Raw genomic sequence first — 27,100 nt, 5'->3', positions numbered from 1 at the left:
ATAATTGGAACTCGTCGTACTGATATATTTTCTGTCATAGCCCCACAATTATGGAATAACTTGCCCCTGTATCTTAGAACTGAAAAGGATTTAAAGCAGTTTAAAAGTAGCTTAAAAAGTTTCCTTTTTAAGGACGCATATAATGTATGAAAACAATTTCCCTAATCCTTCATAATTCCATCTTTTTCCTTATTTCCTTCCCTTACCTCATGTTTTTTTTACCTCACACCTTTTATTTTTTTATACATATGTAATTTTACCCTTCTTTCCTTATGTGTCTGTTAGTCTGTATAATTTTAACTCAATTTTATTTTATTTTATTTTATTTTTTTTCTCTTTTTAACATTGTATTAAAGTTTAACTAACCTTGTATTTGTATTATTTTTCTTGTTTTTGTAAATCGCTTAGTAAATTTAAATAAGCGATTCAACAAATTTTGAATAAACTTGAAACTTAAACTTGAAACTTGAAAATAGGAGAAAATGTACAGATAAGAGTAGAGGTAGATTATAGGGATGGGATTAGAGATAAAATTATAAAATTAATCAGGGATCACTGTTCAGGCACTAGGCCTGATGGGCTGCCGCGGGAGCGGACCGCTGAGCAAGATGGACCTCTGGTCTGACTCAGCGGGGGCAACTTCTTATGTTCTTATGTTCTAAGGTTCATTGTGGTGTCTTTTTTGCCTTCCACTACATTTTTGTGAAAGTGTTTATTGTTGATACATATTGCGGTACGGTACTTCAATAGTGGTTGTTGATGTTCTCAAAGAGAAGGGATTAGACGGTAGACCCAACAAGAACTTGCAATAATCACAGTCTGTTTCTATTTCAGACATATATCGGCAGTATCCTAGTGTCTGTAAACCCCTATACAATGCACAACATTTATGGCACAGAGTTCGTGGTAAAGTACGAAGGCAGAGCCTTGGGTGAGAACCCACCGTGAGTATACTGAAACCCTGTCCGTTTGTCTTGCTTTGCGCTTCCTGCTTGACCCCCCCCCACCGCACGGTCATAAGGAGGTAACTTTAGTGGGTTAGATGAAGAAGTCGCGTTTGCATGCCTGTGTAATGTTCTAAGCAGGCTTTCTGCCCTACCCAATCTATCATTTTCCTGGTATCACCCAGCGGGTGAAGAGCAAAGAGCTGGTCCCGTAACCAGGAAGTGGCTTCAGAGGGTGAGCCGAGGCCGGCGTGAGCAGCAGATCGGAGATGCTGCTGGCGCCGGTGAGGAGTTAGAGGCATGGGGGGAAGGGAAGGCAGGTGTGCAGTGGGGGAGGGACAGGGGGGCGGAGAAAAGGGGAGGTGCCAGCAGTCCTACCAAGGCAGTACCTGGGGCGGCCACTTACTACGTCACTGAGCTAGGTATTCTCTCTCCTTAAGTTTTGAGCAAATATTTAAATAAAAAGCTGACTAAAAAATTACATATTTTTCCAGTCGGCTGAGGGGATAGTTTTATAACAGGGCATCGAGCCTGCAAAGATGCATAGTGCACCTACTTTGTAAAGTTCATTGTCTGTCACACCTCCATATTATAATCATTCTGTAAAACAAGTCCTGGGTTTACCCCATTGCATGCAGGGATTTGTAGTCTTTTTTTCCCCCCTTTGAGCAGTGAGAGATTAGAGAAACTGGGCCTCTTCTCCCTTGAAAAGAGGAGACTGAGAAGGGACATGATCGAAACATTCAAGATAATGAAGGGAATAGACTTAGTAGATAAGGACAGGTTGTTCACCCTCTCCAAGGTAGAGAGAATGAGAGGGCACTTTCTAAAGATGAAAGGGGATAGATTCTGTATCTTCACCCAGAGAGTGGTAGAAAACTGGAACGCTCTTCCGGAGTCTGTCATAGGAGAAAACACCCTCCAGGGATTCAAAACCAGAATGTATGCAGGTAAGGCTAGTCTCAGTTAGGGCACTGGTCTTTGACCTAAGGGCTGCTGCGGGAGCGGACGGTTGGGCATGATGGACCATTAAGTCTAGTATCTTGTTTCCAAAAGAGTAAAATAGATTTTATGCTGCTTATCCCAGGAATAAGCAGTGGATTTTCCCATCTTAATAATGGCTTATAGACTTTTCTTTTAAGAAATTATCCAAGCTTTTTTTAAACCCTGCTAAGCAAACTGCTTTTGCAACATTCTCTGGCAATGAATTCCAGAGTTTAATTAAATTGAGTGAAGAAATATTTTTTCTGCATGCTATTCTCTAAAGCATGGCGCCCCAATTCCCGTTGTACTTAAGTCGTAAGTTGTTCTCTTGGGGACTGTCTGTATTCTGCTTCCCCCTCCATAACCCCCCCTCCTCTTTGCTCTCATTCCTGTTATCCAAAAACCCTCTCACAACCCTGAACAAATCCCATGCACCTTCCTCTCCCTCCTCAATCCTATCTGAAAACTCCCTCTTCTTTGTCACTTGATATTTCAAAGTCGACTATTTGCCGCCTCCCTCCACATCCCCCTGAAGCACCTCCTTCCATCCTCTGCAACACGTGACACCCGGCGGAGCTTAGATGCAGATCTGTGCTTCAGGCATCTATGCTGAATTCACACTGTGCATGTGTCGCCGTGACTCCCCCGTGGAGTTCCGATGAAGATCTACTCTTCAGTTGTTTGTGCTGTATTCATGCTTAATGTTTGTCGGCGTGATGCCAGTGTGAGGCTTTCATGAAGATTAGCACGGTACTGCCTCTGTGCCCCTGCAGCGTGAGCAGGTGAGCAGGTAGTCCTTTAAAAAACTCTTCTCAATATATGACATTGAGAGAATTTTTTATTTCTTATATACCGCTATACCATAAGTTCAAAGCGGTTTACAACAAGATACATACAATGAGAGTAAGAGATGTTTACAACAAGAAGTAAGAGATATTTACAGCAAGATACATACAGTGAGTGTATGAGATGTAAGGGGAACAGAAAAGTACTTTCAGGGATACAAAATTGCAAATGGAAGAGAGCCATGATGGTTTGAATCTGTCTAAAATCAAGAGAATTGGGGATTGGGGATAGCTGAGCGACTGCTGGGGACCGGTTGAAAACGTCTTTCCGACTGGAAGCCCTGCTCTCTGCCCTGCAATCTGTCCTGCCTGCTTCCCCCTGAATGCCACCCTGCTCGATCTTCCCCCTGAATGCCACCCTGCTCTGCCCCAATCTTCCCCCTGAATGCCGCCCTGCTCGATCTTCCCCCTGAATGCCACCCTGCTCTGCCCCGATCTTCCCTGAATCTCTCCTGCCCTTCCCCGGCCTGCAAGCCCGTGGTTTTAACCCGCGGGTTTAAATCACAGGTTCGCAGGGCTAAAACCAATAAAAAAAAGTTAGTTAAAAAAAAAACGGCCCCGGCTCGGACGGCCATGCACAGACCATCTACAGATCCGTGCAGCCAGATGGGGGCGTTTCTCTAATCACCCCCATCTGCATATTGGGTCTTCGAGAATTCATCGGGCCTGCCCGGATCGGGCCCGATCGGGCTGGTTAGTGAATTTGGCCCAAGCTACCTTTTCATTCTTAATTCTTCATTTCAGGAATCTTAATCATTTTTGTTACTATAACTAATAACTAATCACCCAGGGTTGGCTCAACCTGTGTGGACCATGTGATGCCCTTGTCCAGTGAGCCGTTAATGGGCGTCAAAATCTCAGTCCAGTCTATCTTCAAACTTCTAGTGGGATAGATGCCGGACTGGTCCAGCAGGTGGGAGAAACTTGAGAGGGAGGAAGAGATATTGAATTATAGGTGGGGGGCAGTGGTGTAGAAAGGGGGGTGGAGGGGCAGACTGGTGGGGGCGCCGGCACCTCTCCAACCTGCCATGGCACGCTCACGCCATCCCTGTCCCCCCCCACTCCGTACCTCTGAAGAGCTTCTCTCGCCTGTTGCTTGTGCAAGCTTGGTTCCCCTCTGAATCACTTCCGGGTTACAGGACCAGGAAGTGACCACAGAGGGAAATCCAACGCTGGTGCAAGGAGCATGCTGGAGAAGCCACTCATGCTGGCGAAGATTTAGAGGTACGTGGGGGGGGAGAAGGGAGATCAAGTATGGAATGGGGGTGCAGAGAGGAGGGCACGGGGGACCACACCCTGGGCTCCTCCTGCCCTTACTATGCCACTGGGTGGGGCAAGGAAAGAAAGAGATACCAGATAGTGACACATAGTACCTTCAGCCAGCCCTGGAATCTTCTAACCAAAAATCTGCCGGTACTCGGATTTTAAATGACCTTTTCAAGGTCATACAGTGAGGCGATGAGAAGGGAACGGGACTCCATGTACTGTACACCTCTGTGCTCTGACCCCGCCGATGCTTGCCTGTGATTGTTAACATTATTTATGTATTGGGATTTGTTACCCACCTTTGTGAAAGACATTCCCCCCTGTGCTATATTTTAGGAACTTTGTAGAAAACGAATTTGTATTTTTTTCAGGCATCTCTTCGCCATTGCAAACGTGGCCTACAGCAAAATGATGGATGCCAAACATAACCAGTGTATTATCATCAGGTGAGGATTTGCGAGGAGCTCTGCGCAGAGAGCAGCGGTTCTGTCGTGCGCCGGATTATGCGACTAGACAACTTCACAGATTAAGAAAATCAGGCCTTCATCAATAATGTGGAATAAGCTGAGGCAGGCCTTGTTTAAAGCGGTGAAAATCATTTTCACAGACTGATGCCACCCCCCTCCCTCCACACACACAATTTGCACTGGTGTTGGGGTAAAATTGGCAATTCTTATTCCCTCCCCTCACTGGCAATGTCTGACACGTGCCAGCCCTGGTGTACCACCAGGTGAAGCGCGCTGGGCACCTCGGTTGCTATGGAAAGTGACACCAGTCGCAGGGTCGAATTTCTCCTCTTGTCTGGGTTGCTGTTGGATTCTAGCAGCCTGGTTCCTTTTGCGGATGGTGTCTGGGATCGCAGGGGCTAGAAGTCAAGGAGGAAACGGACAAACAGTGAAGTGAAAGCAAATTATCAACAACCTCAATATGGAACTAGGACTTAGGGCAGTGGTCTCAAACTCGCGGCCCGGGGGCCACATGCGGCCCGCCAGGTACTATTTTGCGGCCCGCAGTCTGTATTAGTGCTATCTGTACTAGTGCTGCCCACTCTTTGCAGCGTCCTCCGGCTTCCCCCCTGGCCTCCTGTTCTTACCTTCAGATAATTACCGCCAACCTGCAGAGAGATTCGTCGGTGCTGTAGCGATCCTTGCAGGCTGCCGTCGTTCTCAGCAGCATGTTCCCTCTGCCACGATCCTGACCCTGAAGTCAGAAAAGAGGCAGGACCGCGGCAGAGGGAATGTGCAGCGGAGGCCAATGGCAGCTTGCAAGGAACGTTACAGCACCGGCAATCTTCTCTGCAGGCTGCGGTAATTAGCTGAAACTAAGACCGGGAGGCCAGGGGGGAAGCTGGAGGACACTGCAAAGAAGGGAGGAACATGCAGGCCTTCGGGGGGGAGGGGAGGGGGGAAGATTTATAAATTATAAAGAGTTTCTTTAATAAGAATAAACTATTTTTTCTGCGGCCCTCCGAGTACTTACAAATCCAAAATGTGGCCCTGCAAAGGCTTTGAGTTTGAGACCACTGACTTAGGGGGACTTCTTGTGCTTTGGAATTAGTTCCGTTTGAATCCTTTTACATTTTCTGTCTTAATTTGAAGATAACGTTAATTGGTTTTTGTTTTTTAGTGGTGAAAGTGGCTCAGGCAAAACGGAAGCCACTAAGCTGGTCCTGCGGTACCTCGCAGCCATCAACCAGAAGAGGAATTTGATGCAGCAGGTAGGAGCCCGTCTCTGTCCATCGTTAGTGTAAGGTCCGAGGATTCTGTCGCCACTAAGCTTGCCCTTCTCCATAGCACGGGGGGGGGGGGGGGAGAGCGCTGTAACCTAAAATCTGCCTTGGTAGGAGGATCTCGTCCCCTGCCCCTCCCCTCGGTCTCTCTCTCTCACCTTAATTGACCTAAACCAGGGGTAGGCAATTCCAGTCCTCGAGAGCCAGAGCCAAGTCAGGTTTTCAGGATATCCACAATGAATATGTATGAGATGGATTTGCATGTACTGCCTCCTTGAGATGCAAATCTATCTCATGCATATTTATTGTAGATATCCTGAAAACCTGACCTGGCTCCGGCTCTCGAGGACCGGAATTGCCTATCCCTGACCTAAACAAACTCCAGTAGTGGTCAGTGCCCTCCGAGTAGCCCTCTGTAAGGCACAGGAGCTCATGAACTGGCAGCTAAGAGGAAAGACTCTGAGAAAATGTAGGAGGGGGCAATGTGCACTAAGGGGGGGGGGCGCCGGCACCCATCCTCCTGTACACCCCTCCCCCGCCTTCCCAGCATGAGCAGTATCACAACCTTACTGTCCGCATCAGGAAGTGACGTCCGAGGGAGGACCTTACAGAGCTGTAGCGCCATAGAAATGATGAGTGGCAGTAAATGGCCTGCTCTAGTTCAGGAAGTGAGCGCCGGACAAGGCTCTTGATTAGTTCTCGATAACACCGATGATTTGGTGGCTATAGCTAGACGTCAGTTGATCACAGCCTTAATAAATATTTCTGTAACACAACCGGAGGTGCACACAGAACCGTACAAGGACTGGAGAAGACGGCCCTGCTCCATGGAGCTCCCAAGACAATTAGGGGGGATTGGGACTTGTATACCGCCTTTTTGTAGCTTCACAACCACACTCTAAGCGGTTTACACACAGGTACTTCAAGCATTTTCCCTGTCTGTCCCGGTGGGCTCACAATCTGTTTAATGAACCTGGGTGATTTTCCCAGGCTCACAGGAAGCAGCATGGGATTTGAACCCACAACCTCAGGGTGCTGAGGCTGTAGCTCTAACCACCGCGCCATCCAATGCAATATCAGAAGTGAGCCAAGTATAGAACAAAGAAGCCATTGTGACATCACTGCTGAGGTTGGCTCTTAGGCACTGGTGGGATGAGGCATTATGACATCACAGTCTCAGCTCTGGAATGTTGCTACTCTTTGGGTTTCTGCCAGGTATTTGTGACCTAGGTTGGCCACTGTTGGAAACAGCTTACTGGGCTTGATGGACCTTCCTTCTCTCCCAGTATGGCAGCTCTTATGTTCTTATGTGAGCCAAGTATATGACAGTCAAGCCATTGTGACATCATTAGTGAGTTTGGCTCTTAGGCACTGGTGGAATGAGGCATGATGACATCACAATCTCAGCTCTGGAATGTTGCTACTCTTTGGGTTTCTGCCAGGCATTATGACGTCAGGGAATGGGTTTGGGACTTGTAGACTGCCTTTTTGGAGTTTACAACCACACTCAAAGCGGTTTACACACAGGTACTTCAAGCATTTTCCCTATCTACCTTGGTGGGTCACAGTCTGTCTAATGCACCTGAGGCAGTAGAGGATTAAGTGACTTGCCCAGGGTCACAAGGAGTAGTGCGGGGTTTGAACCCACATCCTCAGAGTGCTGAGGCTGTAACTCTAACCACTACTCCACACTTGCATGAGACGAACTTTGCTTACCCTACAAATGGTTAAAATGAAGAGCTCCTGATTAAGGCACATGAGGTGCAAGAAGTTTAACGGAGGATATGCGATTATACTCGACGCTAAGGGCTGGATTCTGCAACCGGCTGATACCGGCGCCTTCAAACCCGGCCCTGGCCGTGTGTCCATCGTGTGCTGGCTCCGGTTGCAGAATCACAGCCACATGTAAAGTAGGCCAAGGTTTCACCGGTCTACATTTCCAGCCCCCACTGTCCAAAAGAATCATGTCAACAGGGACTCCATTCGGCGCCTACGCTTACTTCCAGCACAGTAGGCGCCTCTGTGGACGGGCCTGTTCTATAGGCGCCTGGAGGCACCTACATTTAAAAAAAATTGGTTTTAAATGACGCAGTCAATTACCTCGTCATTTATCGCCAATTAAACCAATTAAGTTAGGCAGTGGGAGGACGCTTTTGGTGCCCCTACGAGAACCAGGGTCTAAAGGATCCCTTAACTACGGTGTGTTAACTGATTTAGCACATGCTAAATGCAAAGACACCCAAAGGAATATAAGGGGCGTCTTAGCATTTAGGGCCTGATTCTCTGAAGGACTCCCATCTCGGCAGCCGCCTAAGAAGCGACTGACGATCGCATGGCAATCACGCATCGGCGTCCTTTAGAGAATCATGTCTTTTTGTTTCTAACAGATGCCTTAAATGTAGGCCAGCATTTCACAGGTCTACATTGAAGGTGTCTGTCTCACGCCTACAGAGACGCATAGGGACGCATACGGATGTCTAAGGCCGCGTCCGGTGGAGACCATGCCCGTGCCAGCCTGGGGCATCCGTAAATGACCCCCCACGCCTCTCCACAGGCGCAAGACAGACGCCTACAATGTAAGTGGCGTTTGCCGCATCCATTTAAAAAAAAAAAAAAAAATGTGTGTCCCGATTTGCTGGTGAAACAGCGGTAGGACACCTTCCGCCACCTAAAATTCTTTAAGAAAAGGACCCTAAGTGAGTTGCTCTGAAGACTGCGTTTGGTTTTAATTCAGTGTTATTATTAAACATTGTCATAGCGTTTGTGATTCGATGTCCTGCACCAGCCGGTGGAAATGGCTTTTTGCTGTTCCTGTCACTCTCTCTAACTTTTGGTGTTTTTTTCTCCCTCTTCATGCGTCCTCTGCAGATTGAGGTAGGGGTGTGTCGTGTGCAGTGAAACACTTGTCTGTCTTAGACAGAACACGGGGACTGAACGTGCCTTTCCGGTCACTGGACCCCTCTTTATAATGCACCCCTTTATAAGAGAGATTGGTTGGAAGTAGTAAGGGAGGGGGGGTCCTCTCTGGTCGCCGTCTTGCTAGGGGCACCGGCGACCCTTCTCCTCTCCACTCCCCTCCCCACTGCTGCCATGCGCATGCGCCCTTTGCTTTTCCCCGTACCATTTTTTTACTTCTCCGGTGTGAGCAACATTGCCACCCGCTCGGCATCGGCACTCTCTCTGATGTCACTTCCGGAACCCACCACTAGGGAGTGACATCAAAGGGCAAGCCAACATCGATGCGGGCACGTTGCTCGCGTCGGAGAAGTTAAAAAAAAGTACGGGAAACGAGAAGGGGCACACGTGCGCGTGGCAGGGGGATGGGGAAGAGGGCGGGCGAAGGGCACCACTGCCCCAGGCGCCTTTAACCCTCACTACGTCACTGGTCACTTTTGTTAAATTTTACTATGATATGATCTCATTTCTAAAAAGGGGGGTGGGGGGGGTGGAGGGCGCCATTCGCCACATGCCTTTACTGCACCACTGTGTGTATTATATAAATTTCACATATACACGGCAGCTCTGAGCCTGCTCCATCCATACCGCACCCCCGGGAGTACATATTGTGTAAAAAGAGGCGGCCATTTTCTGTGCGTGGCGGGGGCATAGCCAGCTCTCTGATTTTGGAGGGAGAGCCAGGGGTGAACTGGGGGGAGCAACATATTCCTTCCTTTCCCCATTCCCACCCCCACACTTGTTAAAAAATACCTTTGTTGGGTGGGGGGGGGGGATGCTGAAGCCCCGCCAGCCAAACAAATTATGTGCCCCGAGCTGCTCCCAACCTTCTTGTGCTGCTGATGCATCTGGATTTTCTATCTGCGTCTTTGATGCGATGCTATTATGTATTTAGTTATGTGGTACGATTGTTGGTTTGTTATGGTTTCCTTTTACACAACTACAGTACATGTTTCTACATCCGACGCTCATAGGAGCATTTGCCTCACTGGCCTGCAGTAGAAACCTCTACCATAGTTTTATAAAAGACAGCGTTAATTTGTTGTTTTTGTGTCGTCTTCTGTATTTTTTTAATTGTAGGTTTCAAGTTTTATTTAAAATGTGATAAAACGCTTATTAAACAAATTTCTAAGCGATTTCCAAAAATAAAATCTACATTTAAGACCATAAACGACAGATACACACCTGGACGTACTTGATTGGGGAAGGAAAAAGGTGGAAGTACAGTTTGTAGCCCGCTCAGAACTAATGGATTCCGCGGGTAATACATTTTTAAAAAATAAACAAAGAAATTGGCGGTGTGCCTCCTGCCACCGGCTCCGGGTCTCCCCGAGCACGCTCCGTTCTCAGACTGATGTATCTGTTAAAACCCCAGCGAAGTATTATATCAGTGTGCTGACCCCTGCAGGCTTCTGATTCCCAGGCCTCACTGACTCTTATATCTTCATTGCGCAGATTCTTGAAGCCACACCCCTGCTGGAATCCTTTGGAAATGCCAAAACAGTGAGAAACGATAACTCCAGCAGGTTTGGGAAGTTTGTGGAAATCTTTATGGAGGAGTAAGTTGTAATCCTGTACAGTATTCCAGGTGGGCTGTGCATTCTCTTGTCAAGTGCTGGGTTGTTAATGTTGGCTATCCGAGGCCATTAACTTGTCCAGTTTCCAGAGTAGTCAAAATATGTAAATTAACTAGGCTCCGCCTCCAGAGAAACTTCAAGCCCAGAGGATACAATTCCTTATGATGCATCTGCCACAGGTACCAGTAACTATTAAGAATATACAAGAATGAAACTATTTTCAGTGGAAAGGAAGGTAATATGAAGCCCCAGGGGGTAGATTTGGCAACAATATCATGACATTCGGTTGAGAAAGGGCTGGGATGGTTAAGATGGGCTGGAGTGAGCTTTGATGGAGCCTCCAGTAGATGGAACCTAAGCACACGGGCAGGGCTCAGGGTTTCTGGCCCAGAAATATCTAAGAAAAAGGACCATTTAAACTAAATAATTAATTTATGGAGTATGTACGGTTGGGCAGACTGGATGGACCACTCGGGTCTTTATCTGCCGTCATTTACTATGTTACTATGAATACGTATTCGTGGAAAAGGTAATGGATGCCTGGAATTGTGTACAGTTTTGGAGACGACCCCTTCGGAAAGATAAAAAGAGGATGGAGTTGGTCCAGAGGAAGGCTATGAAAATGGTCGGTGGTCTTCATCATAAGGCATATGGGGACATATTTCAAAATCTCAAAATTTTGGAGGAAATGCGGGCTTGGGGCAATATCTGAGCCTCATGCTTATTTTTATATATTTACATATAGGCATTTTCATAGGACCCCTGAGGAAGGCGATTGTAGCCGAAACACGGACCATATTCTGACTGTGTTTTACGGCCCATTGATTTTTATCCCCCTTTTTTTTACAAAGCCGCGCTAGGGTTTTTAGCGCCGGCCACGGCGGTAACTGCTCAAACGCTCATAGGAATTCTATAAGCGTCAAGAGCTGTTACTGCCGCGGCCACTGCAAAAAACGCTAGCGCAGTTTTGAAAAAGGGGGGAGTTCGTTTGATTCCAACCTTATAAAGGGTGGCAAAGAATTCCAGAATGGAACCACAAGAACAGTGAATAAAGAATTAAACATTTGTAAATATCGGACCCCATTACAGCTTAGAGCAGGGGTAGGGAACTCCGGTCCTCGAGAGCCGTATTCCAGTCGGGTTTTCAGGATTTCCCCAATGAATATGCATTGAAAGCAGTGCATGCAAATAGATCTCATGCAGATTCATTGGGGAAATCCTGAAAACCCGACTGGAATACGGCTCTCGAGGATCGGAATTCCCTACCCCCTGGCTTAGAGAGTGGAGCAACAATTAACATTGTAAGCGAAGAAAATTAAAAAACAAAACAAAACGCATTATTAAATCAGAAATTAAGCCATATACGGCCAGGCGCCGCTTTCAGAATCGGGGATACCAGCGCCTAGCAATGTAGACTAGAGCTTTACAGGTGCCTAGGGTCCTTGCAGAATTGCAGCTAGCATTGCCTAGTGATGCCGAAGTCTGGTGTGACCCCTAAATATGCCTATGTCCGGGCTTCGATATCACTAACCGACACTAGCCACCACGGACTTGGGTGCCTAATTTTTTTTTTTACAAGGTTTTAATTTTTTTTTTTAATGGTGCGACCAATTATCACGTCACTTAGAACCAATTAAAACCTTTAAGATAGTTGCCGGTATGCGCGATCTAGGCGCCTGCCTTCAACTAACTTTTAGTGGCTTTTCGAGAATCTGGCCCAAAGTGCTTGATATTCCAAACATGCTGATTTTTTTTAAAAAATATGCTCACGATCATGAAGCCAGTGTGGTTTAATTTGAGCAGAAGAAATAGTCTCAGACCTTTTTGCCACAGAGAATTAATTTGGGCTTCCAAAGTCATAGACGAATCTAAGATAGCGTGGGATGAACACAGAAGATTTAGAATCAGAAAATAATATTAAATATTGAACTAAGGCCAGAACTGGGCAGACTTGCACGGTCTGTGTCTGTGTATGGCCATTTGGTGGGGGATGGGCTGGGGAGGGCTTAAATGACTGGGAGGGTGTAGATGGACTGGAGTAAGTCTTAACAGAGATTTCGGCAGTAGGAACCCAAGCACAGTACCGGGTAAAGCTTTGGATTCTTGCCCAGAAATAGCTAAGAAGAAAAAATTTAAAAAATTTAAATTGAATCAGGTGGGGCAGACTGGATGGACCACTCGGGTCTTTATCTGCCGTCATCTACTATGTTACTATAACACCCTCCACTTTAAATTTATCTTCTATTGGTAAAGACTTTAGAACATAAGAATCGCCGCTGCTGGATTAGACCAGTGGGCCTTTGCGCCCAGCAGTCCGCTCACGCGGCAGCCCCCAGGTCAAAGATCAGTGCCCTAACCGAGACCAGCCCTACCTGCGTTTGTTCTGGTTCAGCAGGAACTTGTCCAACCTTGTCTTGAATCCCTGGAAGGTGTTTTCCCCTATAACAGCCTCCAGAAGAGCGTTCCCTGAACAAAGAGAAATAATGTTAGGGACCAAAATACCGGGGTTCCTAAACCAAAGAATTTAAATTTTACTGGTGTTCAGCTTCAACAGATTGCCCAAAGCCCCAATCAGATAATCTAATTTTTGTATCAAATAAATCCTCAGGGGAATACTTTTAAAACCAATAGGAGGAAATTTTTTTTCACTAGGAGAATAGCTAAGTTTTGGAACACATTGCCAGAGGTTGTGGTAAGAGCGGAGAGCATAGCTGGTTTTAAGAAAGGTTTGGACAATTTCCTGGAGGAAAAGTCCATAGTCTGTTATTGAGAAAGACATGGGGGAAGCCACTTCTTGCCCTGGGATCGGTAGCATGGAGTGTTGCCATTCTTTGGGGATTCCGGATGGAATGTTGCCACTTTTTCCTGGTATGGCTAGCAGGAAAAAGGAGGTATTGATGCCCCTGTGTAAGAGGTAAAGGAGGTATTGAAGCCCCTGTATAAGACTTTGGTAAGACTTCATTTAGAATATTGTGTACAATTCTGGAGGCCGCACCTTCAAAAAGATATATAAAGGATGGAGTCGGTCCAGAGTAAGGTTACTAAAATGGTGTGTAGTCTTCATCATAAGGCGTATGGGGACAGACTTAAAGATCTCAATACGTATACTTTGGAGGAAAGGCGGGAGAGGAGATACCTTAGGTGTTTAAATACCTATGTGATGTAAATTCACATGTCGAGCCTTTCATTTGAAAGGAAGCTCTGCAATGAGAGGGCATAGGATGAAGTTAAGAGGTGATAGGTTCAGGAATAATCTAAGGAAATACTTTTTTACAGAACGGGTGGTAGATGCGTGGAACAGTCTCCCGGAAGAGGTGGCGGAGTCATAGACTGTGTCTGAATTTAAGAAAGAGTGGGATAGGCACTTGGGATGTCTGAGAGAGAGGATGAGATAATGGTTACTGCGGATGGGCAGACTAGATGGGCCATTTGGCCTTTATCTACCATCATGTTTCTATGTTTCTATTTGGGGATCCAGAATCTCGCTTACTCTTTGAGATTCTGGAATGTTGCTACTATTTAGGGTTCTGGAAGCTCGCTTACACTTTGAGATTCTGGAATGTTGCTACTATTTAGGGTTCTGGAAGCTCGCTTACACTTTGAGATTCTGGAATGTTGCTACTTTTGGGGCTTGTGCCAGGTATTTGTGACCTGGATAGGCCACCAAGAAGATGGGATATTGGGCTGGATGGTCTGACACAGTAAGGCTATTTTTATGTTCTTATGCAAAAGCATTGCTGAGATAGTACCGTATTAAGGAATATGAAATTTTCTCCACATTAATATTAGAGCCCATTTAAAACAGATTTATCACTACTTTTTAGGGCAGTGTGAATCTTTCCAAGCATGCTATGATCCTATGCTTCTACTTTTCTTTTTTTTTCTGTGTTTGATTGTCTATCTATCCACATGGCTTAAATCATATTCACCATTCTTATATACACTGCTTGCCCTGGATCGGTAGCATGGAATGTTGCTACTCTGGGGATTCCGGAATCTTGCTACTCTTTGGGGATTCTGCATGGAATTTTGCTAGTCTGGGGGTTCTGGAATCTTGCTGCTCTTTGGGGATTCTGCATGGAATGTTGCTCCTATTTGGGGTTCCAGAATCTTGCAACTATTTGGGGATTCTGCATGGAGTGTTGCTCCTATTTGGGGTTCCAGAATCTTGCTACTCTTTGGGGATTCTGCATGGAATTTTGCTAGTCTGGGGGTTCTGGAATCTTGCTGCTCTTTGGGGATTCTGCATGGAATGTTGCTCCTATTTGGGGTTCCAGAATCTTGCAACTATTTGGGGATTCTGCATGGAGTGTTGCTCCTATTTGGGGTTCCGGAATCTTGCTACTCTTTGGGGATTCTGCATGGAATGTTGCTCCTATTTGGGGTTCCAGAATCTTGCTACTCTTTGGGGATTCTGCATGGAATTTTGCTAGTCTGGGGGTTCTGGAATCTTGCTGCTCTTTGGGGATTCTGCATGGAATGTTGCTCCTATTTGGGGTTCCAGAATCTTGCAACTATTTGGGGATTCTGCATGGAGTGTTGCTCCTATTTGGGGTTCCGGAATCTTGCTACTCTTTGGGGATTCTGCATGGAATGTTGCTCCTATTTGGGGTTCCAGAATCTTGCAACTACTTGGGGATTCTGCATGGAATGTTGCTACTCTGGGGGTTCCAGAATCTTGCTGCTCTTTGGAGATTCTGCATGGAATGTTGCACCTATTTGGGGTTCCAGAATCTTGCTAATCTTTGAGATTTTGGAATGTTGCTACTCCTTGGGTTTTGGCCAGGTGCTAGAGACCTAGATTGGCCACCATGCGAACGGGCTGCTGGGCTTGATGGACCATTGGTCTGACCCAGTAAGGCTGTTCTTATGTTCTTATGTTAATGTCTGCCTGTCTTTCTTCCTGTTTCAGTTTATTCCCCGTTTCATATCTGTCTCCCTATAATGTCATATGTTATCTGTGTTTCTTCTGGAGATTTAACTACTTCTGTGTCTCCTAGGGGTGTAATCTGTGGTGCCATAACTTCACAGTACCTTCTGGAAAAATCAAGAATTGTTTTCCAGGTCAGTGCAGAGCTCTGCATGCCTGATCCTGAAAATGGAGAAACCAGACCTACTTTATGAGCCATCATAGGTCCTTCCTTCTCTCCCTAGGCCAAAAATGAAAGAAACTATCATATATTCTATGAGATGCTGGCCGGCCTCCCTTCTCAACAAAAACAGCTCTTCTGCCTTCAGGACGCAGAAACCTACTACTACCTGAACCAGGTGCGTTTCCGGGTTACAGCGGTAAGTGGCATGTGAGCTACCTAGAAGTGTGCTTTATGACCGGCTATTTAAATCTCCACCTTTTTACAAAGATTAAATCTGTGCAACATACTAGACACGTTTCATATTTGTGTTTAAGGATAGATAACTTAAATACCATCTCACCAATTTTGCGGGAACTTGTGTTCAGTTTGTGAAAATTTGTTCATGAAAAGTAAAAAAGAAATTTGTATGAACGGACTACTAGGCTTGATGGACCATCGGTCTGACCCCAGTAAGACTATTCTTAAGTTCTTAAGTTCTTTACAAACATCTAATCTAACCGTCTCTAATGCAATCCTTCCCAGCAGAACAAAACATCATCCTTCCCATTTTGGATCTTCATATGAGAATAACTAATATGTTTCCACAGGATAGGACATCTCCTTTAGCCACAGCAGAGCTTGCTATAACCTAATCCTCCTAGACAGGACAGGACAATATCTTGGAGAAGACATCTCTCTTAGCATTATCCAAACCTGCTCTAACCTTATCCTTCTCTACAGGAGAGGACAACATCTCCCCAAGCCACAGCGGCACTTGCTTCAACCTAATCCTTCTCCACAGGACAGGATAACATCTTGGAGAAGACAACATCTTTTCCAGCTATATCCGAGCCTGCTCTAACCTGATCCTTCTCACAGGAGGGGACAACATCTCCCCAAGCCATAGCTGTTGTAACTTGATCCTTCTCTACAAGAGAGAATAACATATCTCCTAGCCTTGGGCTAACATGCTGTAACCTAACCCTTCTCCACAGGACAGGACAACATCTTGGAGAAGACAACATCTCTCCTAGCTCTAACCTGATCCTTCTCTATAGAGGAGGACAACATCATATCTGAACCTGTTCTAATGTGATCTTTCTCCATAGGAGAGGACAACATCTCCCCTAACTACAGCAGAACTTGCTGTAACCTAATCCTTCTCCACAGGAGAGGACAACATCTTGGAAAAGACAGCATCTTCTCCAGTTATAGCTGAACCTGCTCTAGCCTGATCCTTCTCCACAGGAGAGGACAACATCTCCCCAAGCCATAGTTGAACCTACTTTAACCTGATCCTTCTCTACAGAAGAGTACAATGTCTCTCCTAGTTATAGCTGAATCTGTTCTAATGGGATCCTTCTCCATAGGAGAGGACAACATCTCCCCTAACTGCAGCGGAACTTGCTGTAACCTCCTAGCCAAAGTCTAACTTGCTCTAACAACCTTCCTCCAGGGCTGAAAACCCATATTTCATTTGTTAGAGCTTTAGCTGATTTAAGTTAACTCTTTCCCCACAGGGCAAGATGTCTTCCCTAGTCATAGTGTATTAGAAGATTTGCAGGCATAAACTTTGCCAAATTCACTAATGAATATAATTATGAATGTTTGTGTGTGTGTAATTTTGTAACATATGCCTAAAAATGTTTTGAAAAAAACCCCAATTTTATGTTTACCACATGTTCCATTATAAAACAAAACCCTAGAACTATCTTCTAAATGCACTCATACAAATTTGTATGTTTTGTGAGGCGGGTGCATGGAAGGCCTTGGCACAGATGGTGCAAATGTAGGGGCTATCTCTCAGTGGGCCTAGGTTTTGTGCATGAATATGCTATACAACTCTAACAGCGAACATTTTCCACCTGCTCATGCAGAAGATGCTTTATAAATATCTCCAAAATGACTTTAAAAATTTCCAGCTGAATTATGAGAATGTGTATTACATTTTTCACAAGATTTGATTTCTTCCTTCTTCCAAGTTTTCCAAGGTCTCCTAATAACCTTAAACCAACCACACAAACCTCTTGTTATAACAAGACCTTTTAAGAATGATTTTGTTTTTATATAGTTACAGAGCAGCCATCAATGCAATATCCTAACATACTTGTAGGCAGGATGTCAGGAGTAAACAATATAAGTCACACATCACATGCAAAACAAATGAATGACTACCTTTCCCCAAAGAACTACTAGTCCAATGAGGAAAAAAAAAAAACACATAGAAAAAAAGATGTTGGAAAATCGGGTCATGGAGGTTTCATAAGGAGACTAATGGATCGATCATCTCTATGGAAAACTGAAAATGTGTGTGTGAGGGGGAGGGACATCTGAGTTTTGTGGGCAGTGAACACAGGGGTAGGAAAGAGTAACAAAAGAGGTCTACAAGGAGTCAGCATGGTAACCAAATAGCAGTGCTTGGAGATGTGGGTTCAGTTTCCATCTCAAGTCTTAAGAACATAAGAATTGGTCCTACAGGGACAGACTGAAGGTCCATCAAGCCCACTATCCTATTTCCAACAGTGACCAACCCAGGTCCCAAGTTCCTAGCTAGGTCCCAAGTAGCAAAACAGATTACATGCTGCTTATCCTAGGAATAAGCAGTGGATTTCCCCAAACCATCTCAATAATGGCTTCCTGAGTTGGTTGGGGCTGGAGATATGACCCGGAGTGTTCACAGCTACTAAGGGGAGAAATTCTTAGTAACTCAGTGTGTGATTGTAGGAGGAAATAACCTTCAGATTATGTGAACGAAGGTGTGTGGTGCCAGATCCGAGCCCAACTTCTCAGTCAGCTGTAAGCCCAGAAAGAAGCTTGAATATTATTAGAAGAGAGAGGATTTGTCTCAAGACATTTAACAAAGGAGCAGAGTTTAAAAAGGTTTGAATAATTTCCTAAAAGTCCATCAGCCATTATTAAGATGAACTTGGAGAAATCCACTGCTTATTCCTAGGATAAGCAGCATAAAATCTGTTTTACTATTTTGGGATCTTGCCAGGTATTTGTGACATGGGTTGGCCCCTGTAGGAAACCAAGATACTGGGCTTGATGGACCTTCAGTCAGTCCCAGTGTGGCAACCCTTATGTTCTTATGTGAGCCAAGTATAGGACAATTGAGCCAATGTGACATCACTGAGGAGGTTGGCTCATAGGCATTGGTGGAATGAGGCATTATGACATCACAATCTCAGCTCTGGAATGTTGCTGCTCTTTGGGTTTCTGCCAGGTACTTGGGACCTGGGTTGGCCACTGTTAGGAACAGGATACTGGGCTTGATAGCCGTGCGGTCTGTCCCTGTATGGCAGCTCTTATGTGAGCCAAGTATAGGACAATTGAGCCAATGTGACATCACTGAGGAGGTTGGCTCTAAGACATTGGTGGGATGAGGCATTATGACATAATAATCTCAGCTCTGGAATGTTGCTACTCTTTGGGTTTCTGCCAGGTACTTGAGACCTGGCTTGGCCACTGCAGGAAACCAGGATACTGGGCTTGTTGGACTTTCAGTCTGTCCCAGTATGGGTGCTTAGTGGCAGTTTGCCAAATAGGGAAGGAAGGTCAACCCATTCTGACTTTTACATAGATAAACTCAGGAGTGTCCATGGAGATGCTTCAGGCAAGGTAAAGAAGTCCAGGAGAATTGACAGAGAATGAGCGCGGGACAGAGAGGGGGAGGGGAGATGCTGGACTTCGTACGCACTGCATATCGCCATATCTCCAGCATCTGCCACTAACCACACTACAAGCCAGCAACAATGCATGCTTTTTCCACTCCTGGCCTAGGGAGGAAACTGTGATATTCCTGGGAAGAGTGACGCAGAGGATTTCCGGCGGCTGCAGAGTGCGATGGAGATCTTGAACTTCAGCGCTGAGGACCAGAACAGCATCTTCCGAATCCTGTCTTCTGTCCTCCACCTGGGCAATATCTACTTTGAGAAATATGAGGTACCCACTGCTGGGAAGAGATGGGGAAAATGTATCAGCTGGATGTACAGGGATGGTAAAGGGATCCGTTATCACAGGGACAGGAAGGGGAAGTGGGCAGAGCTGGTGGCAGGAAGGCAGGCGCAAGTTGGCCTGGGTGAGCCTTTGGTCACTCCCAACCCAAACTGAGGCAGCAAAACAGGCCAACGAGCAACAAACAGGAATTGCCAGGTGTTAACCTCAGGTAGGACCCATGACCACGCCCCCAAGACCACCCAGTTCTGCCCCGCCCACAGACGGCATCCACGCATGCGATACAGTGATGTCATGCGCGGATGCTCCTTCCCGACGTGATTTTGTCGGGAAGCTTTACTTAGCTTTTCAAAACTCGGCCAAAGTGCCAAGTTTTGAAAAGCCATCCGGACCCCCGGACATGTCCTCAAAAGGACATGTCCAAATTTCCCTGGACATCCGGTAACCCTAACTTCAGGCCCCACCAAACTTCAGTCCTGGCTACACTGCAGTGTAAGTAAAGGCCACAAGACCTACAATCTGGTTAGACGTTACGGTATAGCTTGACTAGCCAATATTCAGTGTGGGTTAACTGGCCTGGAGCAGCTGTCGACCAGTTAATTCATGTTTTGGTGGCTGACCGAGGGTGGCCAGATTTCCTTTTTTAAAAAAGAGGTCACCTGACCCCTCCTCATTCTTCCCCCAGCCCTACCCCATTCCTCTTCCAGCTCTTGCCCTGTTCTGCCCCAGCCCTGCTCCTACCTGAAAACTCTCTGAGCTCGAGGCCGCGTCTGGAGGGCCTTTTGTTCGAGGGCGGACGTCGATGTAATGACATCAAGCACATGCGCGTGTGTGTATGATGTCATTGCGTCGAAGTGCACACATGCGCAAAGGCCCTCCAGACGTGGCCCCGCGCTCGGGGACTTCCAAAACCCGGACAAATGCAGGGTTTTGGAAATCCCTCCGGACACCTGGACAGTCCTCTACAAAGAGGACACAGCCGTGTTTTCCTGGACGTCTGGTAACCCTGGGTTAACAAGTAATTTTTGGCGGCTTTTAACCGCTTATCGCTGTTGAAAATGCCTGATTAGTGCTGATATAAAGCTGGCAGTGTCGTTCCCTTCCAAGCCGATGCTGGTACGACAGCAGATTGCGGGTTGCTGCTCGTGCCAGGAATGTTACAGAGGTACGGGGGAAGGGAAGTGGGGTGTGCGTAGCAGGAGGGGGCAGGGAAGGAGCGCTTGGAGGTGGAGGGGTGGAGAAGAGGGCAGGGGAGGGGTGTCATAACCCCGGGAGCAGGCCCAGTATCAGACCCATTGTTTATATCTTCCTTATAACAAAGAATGAGAATACACTTCCCCCTCCCCATTTGCGGTTTCAGTAACCGCGATTTCACATATTTGCGATTTTTTGGGGAGGGGGAAAAAAGAAAAAAAAAAACCATCGTTAAGTCTTCCCCCCGGCATCCCGGCCTTACCTGGTGGTCTAGCAGGCTTTCGGGGCAGGAGCGATCTTCCTACGCTCCTGCCCCGTACAGATCGCCATTAGGAAATAGCTGTAGGGAGTTCCCGTCGTAGTCTCGAGAGACTACGGGAACTCACAGCAGCCCTCCCCTCCCAAAAGTCAATTCTTTTACTAGGGTGTATTTAGCATTTGATAAAGACACTTCTTGTACCTGAAAGGATGGGATTTTTTTCTCCTTCTCCTTTACAGACAGACTCCCAGGAAGTGGCTTCAGTGGTCGGTGCAGGAGAAATCCGTGTGATATCTGAACTCCTGCAGATCTCCCCAGAGGGGCTCCAGAAAGCAATCACATACAAAGTGACAGTAAGTCCCCATAGATGACGGCAGATAGAGAAACACAGGAGAGTCAAATCCACAATCACTACACTCAGACGCGAAGGAGTGGAAAAGTCCAAAATAGACTGGTGAACTCAAAATATTCCACAAAATCCTTTATTTCTTCAATACAGCATACATCGACTCGACATGTACAAGTGAGGGCGTTTTTTACAGCGTGAATCGTGTGATTTTGAAGTGGTCATTGGATGCGACTTTTTGATTCCTACACAGACCTGTGAGACTCCTGAGGCAGGCAATTCAGGCCGAAACATGTACATGTCGAGTTGATGTATGTTGTATTGAAGAAATAAAGGATTTTGTGGAATATTTTGAGTTCACCAGTCTATTTTGGACTTTTCCACTCCTTTGTGTCTGAGGGCAGATAAAGACCCACACTGTCAAGGTCACATGATTTTGGGGCACCATTCCCTGCCTGCTCAACAATGGCTTCACTGTTCTGTACTTGGCTCACTTCTGATATTGCATTGGAGGAGAGTGTGGTGCAGTGGTTAAAGCTACAGCTTCGGCACCCTGAGTTGTGGGTAGAGGTCTGCACGGGAACGGGGATCGCGGGAATCCCGCGGGGGTCCCGCAGGAAGCCCCCCTAACCCATGGGACTCCCACGGGGACCCCCCTCTGGCCCACGGGACTCCCACGGGGACCCCCCCTCTGGCCCACGGGACTCCCACGGGGATGGAAGGCTTTGGAAGCAGGGTTCGTCCATATAATATAATGGACACGTCAGCCTTACTAAAAGAGGGGGTTTATAAGTTAATTACCTGAACAGAAAACAAAAAAAGGGTTCCACCAAAGAGATTCCACAAGGAAAACAGCAGCGCAAATACAAAAGAAACTGTGGAATTGATGATCCTGTCAGAAGTAATTGCTGCTTTTTATGGGGATGGGTGGGGATGGAGGTAATTCCTTGCGGGGATGGGTGGGGACGGAGAGGATCCTGGTGGGGAAGGGTGGGGACGGAGAGGATCCCGGCGGGGACGGGTGGGAACGGAGAGGATCCTGGCGGGGACGGGTGGGGACGGAGAGGATCCTGGTGGGGACGGGTGGGGACGGAGAGGATCCCGGCGGGGAAGGGTGGGGACGGAGAGGATCCCGGCGGGGATGGGTGGGGACGGAGAGGATCCTGGCGGGGACGGGTGGGGACGGAGAGGATCCTGGCGGGGACGGGTGGGGACGGAGAGGATCCTGGTGGGGACGGGTGGGGATGGAGAGGATCCGGGCGTGGATGGGTGGGGACGGAGAGGATCCTGGTGGGGATGGGTGGGGACGGAGAGGATCCTGGTGGGGACGGGTGGGGATGGGTGGGATTTCTGTCCCCATGCAACTCTCTAGTTGTGGATTCAAACTCACACTGCTCCTTGTGACCCTGGGAAAGTCACTTAATCCCCCCATTGCCCCAGGTACATTAGATAGAGTGTGAGCCCACCAGGACAGACAGGGAAAAATGCTTGAGTGCCTGAATAAATTCATGTAAACAGTTCTGAGCTCCCCTGGGAGAACAATATTGAATATCCCGTCCTCCCACAGTGCAACATACATAATGAAAATCAATAGAGACCAGCATATATATATATAGTGCACATACAACGTGTAAATTTATAAATAGACCCAACTACCAATTATGTGCCTTCCCATCACCAAAAAGCAAGCAACTGTTTATAGAGCTGCTCTCTATAGGTAATGATTTGGAACTACACTGATCCCTTTTTCGGTGATTGAAGAAACCTAAAGACTTGAGCCAACTCCCAACCTGGGTCTTCTAAACCAAGCACTGCTGGGCAGCAACGGGGTAAAATTAATAGGACAGTCTGTTGGAGTTCTGGCAGCAGTGCGAGGCATCAACGGCAAAATTTCAAAATAACTGGGGGGTGGCAAAACGACACAAATTACCCCTCCCCGGACGCCTAAGGTGTGAGGAGAAAATGAGTCTCCAGCCATGAGAAAAGCCAGAGTCTCAGCGTAGGCTGTTTCGGAACCTCACTTGCTTCTTTTTATTCTCCTTGCAGGAAACCATGAGAGAGAAAATCTTCACCCCATTGTCTGTGGAAAGTGCTGTGGATGCCAGGTGAGCAAGCTCTAAAGTGTGGAATGGGTTTAAAGAACCCATTGGGTCAGACCAACAGTCCATCAGGCCCAATAGCCCATGCTCACATTGGCCAATCCAGGTCACTAGTACCTGGCCAAAACCCAAAGAGTAGCAACATTCCAGAACCTCAAGAGTAAGCAAGATTCCGGAATGCCAAAGAGTAGAACATTCCATGTGGAATCCTCAAAGAGTAGTAAGATTCTGGAATGCCAAAGAGTAGAACATTCCATGCCTAGGAACGTTACAGAGGTACAAGGGAAGAGAAATTGGCGAGCACGCATGGCAGGAGAGGGCAGGGAAGGAGCGTGTGGAGGTGGGGCGGGGGCAAAGAGGGCAGGGGAGGGGTGCCACTGCCCCGGGCACCTCTCACCCTATCTACACCACTGGTAGCGTGGAATATTACTACTGCCAGGTATCTGCGATCTGGACTGGCCATTGTAGGAAGCAGGAAACTGGCCTGACCCTGTAAGGCAGCTCATAGGTACTTCTGTGCCATTCTCCCCCACCTCTGCCTCCCTTGCCTGATTGCTTCGTGTTTCTTCCCTTCCAGAGACGCTATTGCCAAGATTCTCTACTCCCTGCTCTTCAGGTGGCTCACGGACAGGATTAACAAACTGGTTTATCCCAAGCATGACACCTTCTCCATTGCAATACTGGACATCTATGGCTTTGAGGTGAGGGAGGTTCCCGGCAAACCTTGAGGGGCTGAGGATCTATCCTCCCTTGCACGGCCCTCTACAGATTGACAGCTTAGTAAACCGCTAAGAGACAAATGCCCCTCCTCTATACCAGTCTTTCTTAACTCGGTCCTGGAGAACCCCTTTGCCAGTCAGATTTTCAGGATATCAAGTTTTATGTGGCTTCTGAGACTTGGCGTCCTATACATCAGTGTTTCTCAACATGCAGAGGGTACACGAGCTGCTTGTTGGGGGTGCGTGATATTGGCCGCCGCAGAGAATATTGCCTGCCCACCCGCTATATACCACCGGGGATCCCTCCTTCCTGCTCTCCACCCACCCACCAAAGTCGCCACCGGGGATCCCTCCTTCCTGCCCTCCACCAGCCTGCCGAAGCTGCCGGTGGAGATTCCTCCTTCCTGCTTCCACCCGCACGCCAAAGTCGCTGCCGAGGATTCTTCCTTCCTGCCCACCAAAGCCAACCCAGAGAGTTTCCCTCTGATGTCAGAGGAAAGCCTTCTGAGTCAGTGTGTGTGTATGTGGGTCCCACTTACCTCATTCCAGCCGCACTCATTCCTTTGGCCTTCAGCGGCACTTGTTGCAGGCAGCAGTTCACATGTTGCATGTAGCTAACCTGGAAACCTCTCCAGCATCACAGCTGATGTCAGAGAAAAGGCTTGTGGGTCATCCATGTGCAGCGTGTGAACCACTGCCTGCAGCAAGTGTGCTGAAGGCAGAAGGAGCGAGTGCGACTCGAACAAGGAGACAAAGGGAGAAAGGAGGGGGGAGGAGCACGTTGGATCATGGGAGGGGCACGGTTTTGGGACAAAGGATGGAAGGCACGGAGGGGGCACAGAAAAGGAAGGAAGTGGTCATGAATATGGGACATAGAAGGGAGGGAGGAAGGGGGCATTAACTTGGGACATAGGAGGGAGGGATTAGAAAGGGAGAATTGTTGAGCATGAATGTGTGAGTGAGAGGAAAAGAGGTGATGCACATGGGGAAAGAAAGAAAGAGGAAATTTGGGCAGAGAGAGAGAGGGAGGAATGAGGTAGAGATGCATGGGGGAGAGAAGGATGAGAGGGAGAAATATTGGATATGGTGGTGGAGAGGGAACAGAGGGACAGATTGAAGGGTTGCAAGGGGGAGGAATGATGGACTTAGTGATGGAAGGAGAGATGTGGCATTGTGCTGGAGAGGGGTGATAGAAGGAGAAATTGGCATGGGGCTGGTAGGCAGTGGTGAAAAATGCTGCACATGATCCAAGGGATGAGAGAGGGAAAAATGTTGGATGCGGCCGTAGATGCCTGGATTTCTCAAGACAGATGGATAGTGAGAGAGAGAGGGAGACATGTTGCCAATGGGTGTGGAGGAGAGAGGAAGAGGGACAGAGAGAGATGTTGGTTGGGGAAGGGAAAGGAAGTGTGCAGGAGGCAGAAGGAAATATTGGATGCACAGTCAGAAGGAAGTGCAACCAGAGATTCTGAAATCACCAGACAACAAAGGTAGGAAAAATGATTTTATTTTCAATTTAGTAATCGAAATGTGTCAGTTTTGAGAATTTATATCTGCTGTCTATATTTTGCACTATGGCCCCCTTTTACTATACCGCAATAGTGGTTTTTAGTGCAGGGAGCCTATGAGCGTTAGGAGCAGCGCGGGGCATTCAGCACAGCTCCCTGCGCTAAAAAATGCCAACTCCCTAAACTGCATGGTTTCTTCTACAATCGCGTCAACTTGTGGTCAGCAGATAAGGTACTGCCTGAGATTTCCTCTTTCCTGTTGAACCGTTTGGAAGCTTATAGAAGAACCTTGTTTAAAGTGGCAGGTCCTCAATTATGGAATGACTGACCATCTAGTATTCATGAGCGAAAAACTGTTTGGTTTATATAGTCCTTTAATGTTAATGATTAATGCACTAGTGTTACAGGTAGATTCTTTGAGTTTGATGATGAATGCTTTGCCGCTATAGGAAGATATTCTGATTGAGAAACAGTAACTCGTATTAAATTGGAGTAGAGTTGTTTACCTTGACCCAGCACACGTCTGATTTTTGAAGTAATACCAGAAGCAGAGATTCTGTACTGAGTTGCCTTCTGAGCCAAACTGAGCCGAGGCTGCTGCAGCTGTAATCGTTCCGACACCCCTAGGGATTTAATGGTCTCTGTAGGTCGTCGCTAACGTGAGCAACTTCTCCTGCCTGTTGCTCGCACCAGCCTGGTTCTCCTCGGAATCACTTCTGGGTCATGGGGCCAGGAAGTGACATCAGAGGGAAATCCAACGCTGGCGCAAGGAGCATGCTGGATAATCCACTTGCGCTGATGAAGATTTAGCGGTATGAGGGAAGGGAGAATGCAAGTGTGGAGTGGGGGCATGGAGAGGAGGGTGTGTGTGTGTGTGGGGGGGGAGGAACACAGGGAGGTGCCACTGGCCCGAGCGCCTCCTACCCTACTGGCAGCCATCAATAATTATTTCAACGTGAAAGTTATAGCAACTTTTCAGATCTTCAGCAAGTTTCTTACCAGCTTTTAATCCCCCTCCCATATTATAAGTTTCTTATCAGGTTTTTATCCCCCACCCATATTATAAGTTTCATATCAGATTTTTTATCTCCTCCCATATTATAGGACCTCAGCTTCAACAGTTTTGAGCAGCTGTGTATCAACTATGCAAACGAGTGTCTCCAGTCATTTTTCAATAAAATTGTCTTTAAGGAAGAACAGGTAAGTGTGTTGTGATTGGGGCTAGAGTGATCAAACAACAGCACAGGCACCCTCGGGGGAACAGTAGAGGACTAGCCTAATGGTCACATCAATGGGCTGAGAGCCAGAGAAACTAGGTCCAAACCTTACTCTTCTTCCTTGTAATCATGGGCAAGTCACTTAACACTCTGCTGCCTCAGGTACAAACTTAGATTGTAGAAAACCCTCCAGGGATAGAGAAAAACCTAGAATATAACATCTTGAGCTACTACTGAAAAAGGCGTGAATTAAATCCAAAACCCTTCTGATGTAAAGAGGAGAAAGCAAATCCCTTTAGCAGGACATATTTTTTTCACAGCATCAAACGGCTTCCATAGGAGAGGGAAAAGCCTACCTCCTCCTATCGGAGCCCTTAAAGGACTTCTTAACTTTAGAAAAGCTGTAAAAACTGACCTTTTTGCCTAGTC

General features: G+C 47.0%; 1 protein-coding gene across 1 annotated transcript in view; it reads left to right on the top strand.

Moving 5' to 3' along the window:
* Positions 1-27,100, top strand: part of MYO15A (myosin XVA) — a 204,666-nt gene that overhangs the window by 32,169 nt on the left and 145,397 nt on the right. Inside the window, exons 5-15 of the mRNA XM_033914963.1 lie at positions 835-944; positions 4,411-4,485; positions 5,666-5,756; positions 10,179-10,282; positions 15,301-15,364; positions 15,455-15,568; positions 19,156-19,317; positions 21,022-21,135; positions 23,175-23,233; positions 23,805-23,928; positions 26,559-26,654. Coding sequence (XP_033770854.1) covers positions 835-944; positions 4,411-4,485; positions 5,666-5,756; positions 10,179-10,282; positions 15,301-15,364; positions 15,455-15,568; positions 19,156-19,317; positions 21,022-21,135; positions 23,175-23,233; positions 23,805-23,928; positions 26,559-26,654 — 1,113 coding nt within the window. The remainder of the gene's footprint in view (positions 1-834; positions 945-4,410; positions 4,486-5,665; positions 5,757-10,178; positions 10,283-15,300; positions 15,365-15,454; positions 15,569-19,155; positions 19,318-21,021; positions 21,136-23,174; positions 23,234-23,804; positions 23,929-26,558; positions 26,655-27,100) is intronic.

This window comes from Geotrypetes seraphini, chromosome 11, assembly GCF_902459505.1.
Source record: "Geotrypetes seraphini chromosome 11, aGeoSer1.1, whole genome shotgun sequence".
NCBI classification, from domain to species: Eukaryota; Metazoa; Chordata; class Amphibia; order Gymnophiona; family Dermophiidae; genus Geotrypetes; species Geotrypetes seraphini.
Note: the sequence above shows the minus strand (reverse complement) of the source record. Positions and strands in the feature narration are given on the sequence as shown.